Source organism: Cuculus canorus, chromosome 17 (genome assembly GCF_017976375.1).
Source record: "Cuculus canorus isolate bCucCan1 chromosome 17, bCucCan1.pri, whole genome shotgun sequence".
Lineage (NCBI taxonomy): Eukaryota > Metazoa > Chordata > Aves > Cuculiformes > Cuculidae > Cuculus > Cuculus canorus.
In genome coordinates, this window is record NC_071417.1 from 13,947,403 (window position 1) to 13,958,733 (window position 11,331).

The 11,331-nt window shown below is 62.4% G+C and overlaps 2 protein-coding genes across 5 annotated transcripts; both read right to left on the bottom strand.

The window, feature by feature from the left end:
• SDSL (serine dehydratase like) lies at positions 1–6,347 on the bottom strand. 3 transcript variants are annotated; one of them, XM_054082878.1, is made up of 9 exons: positions 5,395–6,347; positions 4,441–4,500; positions 3,947–4,133; positions 3,821–3,860; positions 3,574–3,713; positions 3,191–3,279; positions 2,877–3,104; positions 2,639–2,763; positions 1,832–2,523 (listed from the first exon to the last, which is right to left on the bottom strand). In XM_054082878.1, the coding sequence occupies exons 3-9, from the start codon at positions 4,112–4,114 to the stop codon at positions 2,330–2,332; spliced, it is 984 nt and encodes a 327-aa protein (XP_053938853.1). In that variant the 5' UTR covers positions 4,115–4,133; positions 4,441–4,500; positions 5,395–6,347; the 3' UTR covers positions 1,832–2,329. The 3 variants fall into 3 exon arrangements, with proteins under 3 accessions (XP_053938855.1, XP_053938853.1, XP_053938854.1); XM_054082879.1 differs by lacking the exon at positions 5,395–6,347 and adding an exon at positions 4,607–4,692; XM_054082880.1 differs by lacking the exons at positions 1,832–2,523; positions 5,395–6,347 and adding an exon at positions 1–1,825 and having other exon boundaries at positions 4,441–4,600.
• Positions 6,348–7,023: 676 nt separating this feature from the next.
• PLBD2 (phospholipase B domain containing 2) lies at positions 7,024–11,279 on the bottom strand. Of its 2 annotated transcripts, none has more exons than XM_054082421.1 (12): positions 11,055–11,279; positions 10,672–10,765; positions 10,408–10,566; positions 9,888–9,988; positions 9,256–9,467; positions 9,079–9,173; positions 8,845–9,005; positions 8,609–8,704; positions 8,192–8,263; positions 7,925–8,077; positions 7,635–7,797; positions 7,024–7,526 (listed from the first exon to the last, which is right to left on the bottom strand). In XM_054082421.1, exons 1-12 carry the CDS (start codon positions 11,237–11,239, stop codon positions 7,359–7,361), a joined length of 1,659 nt encoding a protein of 552 aa, XP_053938396.1. In that variant the 5' UTR covers positions 11,240–11,279; the 3' UTR covers positions 7,024–7,358. The 2 variants fall into 2 exon arrangements, with proteins under 2 accessions (XP_053938396.1, XP_053938395.1); XM_054082420.1 differs by having other exon boundaries at positions 7,026–7,526; positions 9,253–9,467.
• Between the last annotated feature and the right edge of the window lie 52 nt (positions 11,280–11,331).

Below are 11,331 nucleotides of genomic sequence, written 5' to 3' on the forward strand. Positions count from 1 at the left end.
CACCTCTTCCCGGCTGTGGGTGTTATCAGGTAACAGGTGCTTTTTATAAGGACGGGAAAACCTGTGGTTAAACATCATTTTGAGTATTCTAAAACGTAGCACAAGGTCGTTCACTGGGTGAACAGCGGCTGCTGTTATTATTATTATTATTATTAAACCAAATACACCTGAGTGCTGTTCGCAGGCTGCTGGGACACGATGGGGACAAGATGCAGGAAGAATTTGGGGTGATGCTGTCCTACTCCGGGCTGCCGCCTCCCTCGCAGGGGTCAGGAGGGCTCTGTGCAAGAGCCCGGGGCTCGGGGGGAGCAGTCATTCAGGAAGGGCGCTGGCCTGGCAGGAGCAGCTGCCTTCAGCCCGTTGGTTATCCCAGCTCTTACCCACAGCTGGGTTTGAGGTCCCCGTTGCAACCGGGGTGAGGTTACAGCATCACAACTGAGATTGGAGTCCCTGTCACGGCCAAGGTCAAGGTCCCTTTTCCCCAGCAGTCCCAAGAAGCCACCAGCACCCAGGGTTCACGCCTGCCTCCAGCTGCAAGGTGACCATGGGTGACCACCACCTATCCCCAGCCACCCTGCACCCCCACGTCCCTCTAGAGGACACCGCATCTGGTTAATTATGTCCCTGCTCCTGCAGAGGGGTCAGACGAGACGACCTCTGGAGGTCTCTTCCAACCCAAAGCACTCCATGGTGCCCAAAGCTCAGTCCCCCAGAGCTGACACCCACAGCCTGGGCGCTCCCTTGCCGAGACAAAGCTCCGCGTTGGGGTGCTTGGGGAGTCACCTCCAGCAATAAACCCCACGGGACCACGCTGGGGAAGCACCGCTGCCGGATCCCGGCTGTCCCCAGGCTCCAGCATCAATCCTAGGAATGAACTCCAAAAGCTGTTGGGAAAACATCGAGGCTAATTATTTTTTTTTCTGACTTTTTTGCCTATTTTTTTTTTTTTTCCGAAAGGGAAGGTCTGCGGAAGGTGGAAAATAATCAGGTTTTGGACCTGGGATAAAAAATCACTGGAGTAGGTTGGGCTGACTCCTTATAATTAATAGCGTGCCTGGTAATAGGATTCTCCAGCCTTCGGTGCTCCCTGGAAACACCTTTTTACATAAGATACTGCCCACGATGGAGCAGCGGAGTTTTGATTTATGGGGTTTTGGCCTCCAAGAAGCATGTGGTGATGCTGGCCTGGCCAGCGGGACGTGCCAGGGAGCGGGGGAAAGGGCCAAAGGCAGCGAGGGGGCTTCTCTGGGGTTGGCAGTTGGGTCCCAGGGCGGGCGCTCGGCCAGGGGAAAGGGGGACCCCTGCGATCCAGAGGCTGAGGTGGTCCTGGGGCTCAGCTCCCTCTGCTCTGAAGGGCAGGAGGAGGAGGTTGAGAAGGGTTTTGGGGGCAGGAAAGGGTTTATCTCCCTGTCTAACATCACCCCACGATGCTCAGGGCATGGGATTAGTTGGAAAATCAGGGAGAATTTGGGGGGGGGGAGCCCCACTGGGAGCAAGAGCCCACATTGCCCAGGGGTGAGAGGAAGGAGGGGGGAGAAGTAGCATTGGGGGGATGCAAAGGAACCCCAGGAGGTGCAAAGGGCTAAAAGCAAGTGCAGCGCTAGAGTGTGGGAATGGAGGAGAGCAGGAAAGCCTGGAGAACAAGCGGGAAATGGGAAAAAGAGTGGGATGGGGGGAGAAGAGGCATCACAGGGGCTCCAGGACGGGGTACACCCCCCCACTCCCCCCATGTCAGTGCACCCTGAAGCCCATGGGTGTTAAACACAGCAGGGGAGCTCTGCCAATAAATCACCATAACAAGCGGGTCTGTGCGTGTTGTTCTCTTCTGATCGTGGACAGCACGGCGGGAATGGGAGAAGATTGTAATAATTAATAATCATTAGAATAATAATGCATAAAGACAGTAGCAAAGTAATTAGTCAGAGAGGGAGTGCTTGCTAATTGAGGTGGGGAGCTGCAGTCCAAACAGCCTGCGGAGGAACAGGGAAGAGAGAGGAGCGGGGTCCGAGGGTTGGGGGATGTGAAGGAGGATGCCCAACGTGTCCAAGGGGCAGACCAGGATGTGTGCACCCCAGTCCTGCTTTTGGAAAGGCAGGGGGGGCACAGGCAGGGCTCCAGCTCCATCCCTGCCTGCAGTGTGAGCCCTGGTCTCACCCGCCCCATGTGCCTCAGTTTCCCCATCCCTCCTCGGATGCTGGGGCAAAGGATGCAGGAGGAATCCGGCACTGCGTCTAGCAGGCAGTGGGGCTTTAATTTGGTTATTTTGGAAGGAAAGCAAGCAGCGGGTGCCAGCAGCGTTCCGTGGCGCTCCCCCTCCTCCGGGTGGGGGTCATTCCAGCCCCAGCTGGCTCTTCAGTGCCCGCAGCTCTGCCGCCTGGATGCTGCTGCCCCCGCAGACCACCGCCACCACGGAGGCCAGCGGGGTCCGCAGCCGCCCCTCGCGCTGCAGCCGCTGCAGCCACCCCGCGTAGAGCAGGGCCAGGGTGGCCCCGCACGCCGGCTCCACCAGCATCCGCTCATCGTCTGCAGGGATGAGAGCCGGGGGGGCACCCTGAGCCACCCACCCCACCCGCCTCCAGACCCCAGCACATTCCAGGCCAGTCTCAGGACCTGGTGGTGTCCCCTGGATCCTGCTCACCCAAGAACTGCTCCACAGCTCGCATGGCCTCCGTGTCCTCCACTACCTGGGAGATGACCTGGCACTCCTGGGCACACTCCAGCGCCCGTGCTGCCACCGTCTTGGCTCCCAGACACGTGGCCACGCTGGGACAGAAGGGGACAAAGGTGGTCAGAGCGGTCAGGGGAGCACCCCGTGAGCTGGGCTGAGATCTGCCAACTCATTGCACACATGGCCACTCACCGCCGGGCCGGCTCACCTGGTGATGTCGGGCAGCGAGACGAGGCGGCCAGCTGCCAGCGCCGCGTGGAAGCTGTGAGCCCCCCAGGTCTCGGCAGCGATGATGGGGACATCCTGCCAGCCCACCTGGTGCAGGCCAGCCACGACGCCTGCCAGCAGCCCCCCGCCTCCCACGGCCAGCAGGATGGCGTCTGGCTTGGTCTCCAGAGAGTCCTTCAGCTCCCGGACCAGGCTGGCGTGACCCTGCCTGCGGGGTGCGGGGGGCAAGGAGGATGCAGCCCGGTCCTTAGGGATGGGGCGCGGGGGCAGGAGCTGAGCCCTGGCAGCACTCACCACACCAAGGGGTGGTCAAAGGGGTGGATGCTGACCCAGCCCTTGGTCCGTGCCAGCTCCAGGGCTCTCGTGTTGGCTTCATCCCACACCTGGTAGGGGGCAACGGGGGCTTAGCAGGGTCACATCCAGCCCCGGCAGCCCAGAGATGGGTCCCTTGTCACTGGGGGTCCGGGGGACATCAGAAATCCATGCAGGACATTGGGCTGAGGTGGGGGGTTCCTGGGGTGACCCTGCTGCAACAGTGGGGTGCAGGTGATGCATGAGGACGTTCCAGGATGGGGTTTGCCATGCACACCCTTGGCATCGCAGAGCAGGCTGAGCCCAGGCTCAGTCCCCTCTGGGTCCCCTCTGACCCCGGTTTTAGGGGGCTGCTGTGGGCTTACGTGGCCGGAGACCTCCACCTCTGCCCCCAGCTCCTCCAGCTTGCGCACGGTGGTGGGGATGGTGGTACTGGGGACCACGACAGTGATCGGCAGCCCCAGTTTCTTGGCCGCGTATGCAGCTGCCATCCCTGCGTTCCCCCCTGCGGAAAGCGGGGTTCAGGCAGGGCTTACCCCGCCCTGCGCTCCCCATATTGCTCATGGGCTTCCTCCCCAGAGCTCTCACCACCGCAGCTCGGGTCCCAGTTACCTGAGGAGCAAACGAAGTGGTGGCAGCCCGTCTTGGCAGTCTGAAAGGGAAGAGAGAAGGACAAGAAGCCGCGTCTCCCGGCCGTGCCCCTCTGTAAGGGCGTGGGGTCGCCTTGCCCATGCTCACCTCCTGGCAGAAGTGGCCGATGCCCCGGATCTTGAAGGAGCCCGTGGGCTGGACGTTTTCCAGCTTCATGTAGACCTTGGTGCCCGCGGCCTTGGACAGGGCCAAGCTCTCCAGGGTGGGCGAGACGACGTGGAAGGGCTTCTCGCCCCCGCTAGGCTGAGCTGCCATGGCCCTGGAGATGGATGCTCTGCCAAGGAGAGGTTGCAGAGGAACCAGCTGCTCCCCATAGGTTCCACCCTGCAGCCCTGCTGCCCACCCTGGGCTGGGTGCGGGGCACAGGAACCCTTCGGGAGGGACGAGGCTGTCCCAGCATCCCCTCCCAGCCCCACCATGCAGCAGCACAGAGCCCTGGTCCCTCCCAGAACCCCGGGACAAGTGGGTCCACCTGCCCTCCATTCTCCTGGTCCACCCGTCCTCCACCCTCCTGGTCTACCTGTCCTCCATCCTCCTGGTCCCCGTGCCCCCAGTGTCCCCCGTCCCCCCACAGGGATTACCTGGTGTCCTTTGGGCCTCGGTGCGTGTCCTCAGCTCCTCTCCCTCAGCCACAGCCAAGTCTGAGGGAGGGAGACGGGAGAAGCGTTGTCAGAGGGGCAGTGCCGGCGTCCCCCCGTCCCCGTGCCCAGCGGGGCGGTGGGGTGAGGGACAGCGGTTAAACATTACCCCGGTCCCGGCTGTTTGCTCAGCACTGGGCGTGTTTTTCCAACTGCGGGGCTGGATGGGTGCCTGGGAAGCCCAGCTATGGCCTGGGCACAGTGCCGGGGTTCTCAGCAGACACTGCCACGTGCGGCCACGGCAGCCAAATCCCAGCGGCCCTCGCATGCCCGGGAGGTGGGATGTGGGCACCCGGGAGACAGGGAGGAGAGGCAGCTCCCCAGTGACTTTGGGGTTCCCAAGGGTTCGCCCCCACCAGCTGGACACAAGCATTGCCTCTTCTTGTGTCCAGGCAGAACCACATCCTGGCAGGTTTGAGGACTTGGTCCATTTGACCCGGATACCCGGTGTAGCCTGTGCACCCCAAATCCCCAGCAGACAGCCGAGACACCCCCATCACCTCCAAATGAGCCACTGCACCCCCTTGCAACGCTCCCCTACCATGTGGCAGCCCCAGGGTCCCCTCCGAGCCACACGTCCCCACGGGCGCTCAGCCCTGCCAGCGGGATAACCCCCCCAGAAGGCAACCCCTCCCACTGCCAGCCGGCCAAGCCAGGCACCCCCCGGGCAGGGGGTCCCCACAAGGCTGAAGGAGGTGCCCCATGAACAGCCCTTGCAGGGGGAGCGCCTGGATGGAAGCAGCCAGAGCCTGGCGGAGCCCCGAGGTCCAGCAGCACCCACGGGACCCCAGGAAAAGCGGGCAGAGCCCCCGCCTTTCCTCCAGGACAGCCCAGGAGCCCTTCTTGCCACCCCAGTGACACTTCCCAAGGTAAAAAGCCCCCCGGTACGCGCTGTACCTCCGCATCGAGGGGCTGGTTCTGTCCCCGGGGCAGGAGGAGGACGGTGGGATCCGGCAGAAGGTCTGATCCTGGCTCCTCGCCCCGCAGCCGCAGAGGGAGGCTCTGGAGGCTCTGAAAGCAGAGGCTGCTTTGGCACAAGGTTAGTCCTGTCCTCCTCTGTGGTGGATCCAAGGGAACCCTGAGGGGGAGGGGGCACTGCACACAAGCACATGCATGACAGTGTAATGGGGTGCACTGGGATTTCCCCCACTGCCCCCAGTCAGGTTAGACAGCAGTGAAATAGACTCAGGAATACAAGATTTCAGTCCCCTGACCCAAACTGTGCTGCAAAGTCCCCGTAAGAGCACCACTGGTGAGAGGCACCAAGCAGGGGCCGGGCGCCAGGACAGCCCTGTCCTTGATGGAGCTGCCATTTGGCAACGAACTAACCCACTCCCTGGTGCTCATGCCATCATTAGGCTTCAGAGTGAACAGCACAGGGTCAGCACAAAGGCACAGTGCTGTACTGAGCCACATTGCTTTTGGGATGTGGGGGATTGAATACGTGGGGGATGAGGAGGATTTCTCCAACGCGGCATCAAGTTAGGGGGAGAGAGGCAGGCTCCAGCTCCCCTGGGGAAGGTGATGCCAGGTTGTCACTAGGTCCTGTTCCCTGGCCAGGGTCCGTGGGTGACTTGGCCTCAGCCAAGGGCCTCTGAGCTGGGGCGATACTTAGCCACTTCTGTTTGGTTTTCCACTTAAAAAAAGGAAGAGGAAGAGCAACACAGCTGCTGTTGTTTCCAGCGTGCCCCACGTTCAGCATCAATAAACCTGTCCCTCCTCACTGCCCTGTTGCTTGGTGGCAGTGACCTTCTGCCACCTGGGGAAACTGAGGCACAGGGCCCCACTAAGAGCAACCCTTGCTCCAGGAGCCCCCCACACCATGGGGACATGGGCACAGGCTCTGCCACCCCCACCTTACCTGCAACCTCCCCCACACACAACACAGCGGGTTTCAGGCATGTCACATTGTCCAGGGCACCCATCACAGATTTTGGGGTGCCAGCAGCCCTTACCCTGCTGTAACCCAGCTCCTGCAGCCCCTGGGGAGCCATGGGGGCCCCCAGTCCCGGTGGGAACCTGGCGCCTTCAAAGCGCTGCTGAGTACCAGCTCATTAATCCCCCAGTAATGACCTCGTTATTCCTAACGAGGCAGAGCGGATCAAGGGAGCTGCAGTAAGAGGATTTTGAAACGGGTTTTGGGGCTGGGGGGAACACAGGTGGCAGAGAAGGGGAAGACAAAAGGGAAGAGGATGGTCACCCCATCCTAGGGGGTGAGTGGCGGGACCCCCCCCCCCCCGCTTCATCCCACCACCTGCACTCCCCCACTTCAGCAGCTCTGACCCACAGCGGGCACCCAGCCTGGTGCAGCAGCAGAGAAACCAAAGCAGTCTGCACCCTAAAAAACCTGGGCCCGGCTGGCTGCACACCCTCCCACCGGCACCGGGAGGCAGTGGAGGACCAGGGAGCATCTTGTTAATTTGGGGGGGGAGAAGAGCACTCCGTGAGCCCAACCCTTATACGAGACACCAGAGAACCTCAGCAGAGCGCAAAGCACAGCCACCACCACCCCTGCTCACACACCACTTTATTTGTCACAGCCAAACCAGGTCATTCCCCTCCTTTCTGCCCCGTGGGCGAGCCCCAGCCTCGCAGGACCCCCCCGCCCCGGTTTTCTGGGAAGAGCTCCCCCAAACCCGCCTCCAGCCCCATGCCAGGGAGGGAGCACGGCCCCTTGCGCGGCACCGGCGGCACCGTGGGGATGCGGCAGCGAGAGGCAGAAGCGGGAAGAGCCAGGGGGATAAGAGACCCAAAGCTATTCCCTTGGGGACAGGGGAGAGCCGGGAGCGGTGCCCCCCACCAAGGGATGCCCACGCAGGACAGATCCCATGGACGGACACATGGACGGGTTCAACCCAGGTTCAGTCCCAGTGGACCTTGATGGGGGGGAAGGTCCAGAGGTCGGGGTGGCCCATGTGGAGCTGGGCGCTGCAGGGCGATGCGCTCCAGCGGAAGGCGGGCACATCCTCCCAGGTAGGACCGCTGGCAGCCACCAGCCTGAAGGTGGGGGCCATGCCTGAGGAGGTGACCTGGGGGGAGAAAAAACAGGGGTGAAATTCACCACGAGGAAAGGCAACGCAGACTGGGGGGAGCACCCACAAAGAGGGGACCCTCCAGTTCCCCTCCGGCTCCCCCACCTTCATGTCGGTGCCACCATGGCAGCGCTGGCGGAGGGCGGGGAAGGGGTAGGTGCCATTGGCGGGGTTGAGGTCAGAGCGGGCAGAGATGGCGTTCTCTGCGTTCTGGGGGGGGTCACAGCCCCCACACCGCGATAGCGGGTCCTTCAGGTAGTTGTTGTATCTGCAAAGTAGCCAAGAGTCCTGGTTAAGGCAGGGAATCTATAATAATGAAAAGGTCAGCCTGAGTGCTGCAGATCCCTGGGGCAGGTGTGGGGGACACTGAGGTTTTGGGGGTACCCAGCACGCACCGCATCAGGCGGACCATGGAGTCCAGGTCATGGACGAGCGTCTGGTTCCGGCGGAAGATCTGGGCACGTGGGTTCTTGTCGTAGGTGAACCAGTCGCCATATTTCTTCACCAGCTCCAGGTTCCCACTGGCGTTGAAGATCTCCTCAAAGTATCTGAGTGCAGAGGGACAGGACCCAGCAAGTCAGTACCCAAGGAAGGGTGGGACAAGGCCAGTATTGCCTGCCCTCCTTTATGGGACACGTGGGACAGGGCTGGATGGAGCTCACGGCACGTTGTAGCTGGCCCAGTAGCCCTGCTGGTAGAGCAGCTCCGTCTGATCGGCCGTCACCACCAAGCCCCTGCGTCAAGAGGAAGGATATTGGTCAGAGCAGACGAAGAAATCGAGCTGGGGGACACGGTGGGAAGGGGGGCAGCCCTGTTGGGGGTCCATGATGCTGGGATCCCACCCCAGCCAGGGGTGCCAGGCGCCCACTGCCTGCATACAAGCATCCCCCAAGAGCCTTGAGCTGCAGACTGGGAGCGCAGGCAGCTCCTGCCTGCATTTGCATCCCCATCACCCACGTCCCACCCTTCAAAATGAGGATGGAATGGGACAGGACACTTTTGGCTTTCCCAGATCCATGTGGATGGGAGAGGAAATGCTTCCTCTGTGACTCAGCTCAAGAAGGAATAGGGGCACTCACGGGATCTGCTCCAGCACAGTCAGCACACCCTGCTGCAGGCTTGCTTTCCCTGGTGTAAAGGCCTTGTAGTCCACCACCATCCACTGGTTGTTGTACCTGGCATGGAGAAGGGGGAAAGCATCCCTCCAGCAGCTGGCCAGTCCCCAGGGACATCCCTGCTGCCCAGGGAAGCATCCTTCCATTCAACCCCACCCCTCTCCAGGACAAATTCCCACACCCTCTCCTGCCCTGCTCACGTGCCGCTGTTGAACTGTCGGAAGACAGCAGCCCACTCGGGACCGCTGCGGGCCAGGCGGTTGGCCACGATGTTCCTCAGCCACTCCAGGACGCTGCCCTGTGGGTTCAGGTACTTCCACCGCGCTGGGTTGTTGTTCCCGATGGTGGTTTCTAGCGTTACCTGTGGGAAGGGGGACGATGGAGAGAGCAGTGGGGCCAGGGAGGGGTCCCCCAGGACCAGACCCCCCACTCACCAACCCGCTGCTGAGGATATAGAAGTCATCCCCGGAGAAGATGGTGCCAGGGTAGGAGGAAAACACCTGGATGCTCCCAGGGATCTGAGAACTGCCTAGAGGGTGGTGATGCAAAAGCAGGATGGTGTTAGAAGGGGGGTGTCAGATGCAGTCCCCCCAGCCCAGCCCACGCACCACTGGCCGAGGCGCGGAAGGGCAGCGTGTACTTCTTGATGATGCGCAGCATGGACTGGTAGGAGGTCCAGGTGTCGTGGGCCACCAGGAGATCCCGATGGCCTGGCAGCAGCTTGAGCAGGGCAGAGCAGGAGCCCGAGCCCAGGACGTGGTGAGAGGAGGAGTGGTTCAGGGCAGACTCCAGGTCCTCCAGGTCACCCCCCAACTGGAGCAGGCTGGGGAGAATGGGGTATCAGGTGGGGAACAGCCTGGTCCAGGAGCTGAGCTGGCTCAGAGCTCTCTGTCTGTTTGTCTGTCCAGGCCTGAGGGTGTTTATCCATCCCACCCCAGGGCAGGTGCTAATGCCAGGAGTGCCCTGACAGCCTGAGCAGGGAGGGAAGGGTGAGCACAGCAGTGGGGGAACTGAGGCAGGGGTCTGGTACCCTCACCCAACCCATGGTGTCGGGGAGCAGGAGAACCTGCCTTGGCTCCATCCTGCCCCAGCAGCAGAGGCTGAGCGCTTGGAGGTGAGCAAGCGGGACTAGAAGCAGAGCTGGGTGACCCTGGATACCCAGCAATCATCCTCACGGCACCCCCCAGCATCACCTCAACCCTTGAGGTGACCACCCCCCCATCACCTCCAAGAAGGAGCTCACAGGAAGCCGAAGGGTGCCAGGGTGAACCTGCCACGGGGGAAGTCCAGGTGCCCATTGTAGCTGTCCTCCAGCCCCTTCAGCTGCAGCAGAGCCAGGCGCACCTGCAGGGACAGGGACAGAGCTGCCCTTTGGCTCCTGCGGGGAAGAGCGGCTACCAATTTGGGGGGATGGGCTCCCCCCCTCCCCCAGGGGCTGCAGCAGATCCAGTGGATCCACAGGCGGAGGCATGGGGGCCACCAGCAGGGCCATGACTCAGCACCAGTGGCTGGAGGGGACGGAGCCACCCCTGTGCACCCCAACAGCGCCACATGAGGCTTCCACGAGGGGACAGTCATGAGTTGCCTCTGCTCGCCCAGGGGATGAGGATCCATAGAAGCCAGTTCGCCGTCATCCTGCCTGGAGCCTGTCCAGAACCCTCAACTCGGTGCCCATCCTCTCCTCTTGATTAAAGCCCCAGTTAGCTCAGGGGGGCTAATTAGTAAGGGGGGATTCACCCTGTGTGGGGGTACCCCATCCTCACCTGGTGCCAGTACTCGGGATTCTCCTGCTTCTCCATCTGCTCCTCCATCCAGGCCAGGTTGGCTTCGAGGTAGCCCCGCAGCTTCTCGCAGTACTCGCTCTCATACTTGAAGGGGCCACAGTAGCCCACCATGGTGTTCATCCAGTGCATGTACATCAGCTGAGGGACACGATGTTGGGGTCACCAGTGGGGGACAGCACAGGGAAAGGGAAGGGACTGTGCCGTGCCCCTCAGGACCCTGGTTTTGGAGGGGTCACCCCATACCTGCTCAGAGACCGCGGCCTCAGCGAGCCCAGCGGCATAGGCTTGCAGGCTGTCGTTGTACGAGGCATTGGTGGTGACCTCCAGGAAAGCCCAGCTATGGGGACAAGGAGGGACACGGACATGGGTTGGCAGCAGTCACGGGTGGGAAGCGGTCATCGTCGGGAAGATGTCAGGGGAGGAAAGGGGTCAAGGGATGGAAATGGTCATGGGGGGAAGGGGTGACGGGGGGAAAGGGGTGATGGGGGGAAAGGGGTGACGGGGGAAAGGGATCATGGGTGGCAAACGGTCATCGGCGGGAAGATGTCAGGGGAGGGAAGCGGTCACCGGGGGGAAGGGGTGAGGAGCGGCCCAGGCCCCCGCCAGCCGCCCCGCTCCCGCCGTACCCGACGGTGGGGATGAGGTCGTCGAGGCTGGCCCAGGCGACGGCGCCGGGGTGGCGGCCGGGCAGGAGGCGCAGCCGCCCCGAGCCGGGCTCCAGCAGCACGGACACGTTGCGGGGCGGCGGGGCGGCGGCTGCCCCGGCCACGGCGGCCACGGCGACCACAAGCAGCGCCCGCAGCGCCGCCATGGCTGCACCGCGCCGGGGCTGTGGGCGGGGCCTACAGGGGCCGGGCCAATGGGAGAGGCGGGGCCGGGATGTGGGCGGGGCCGTAAAAGTGT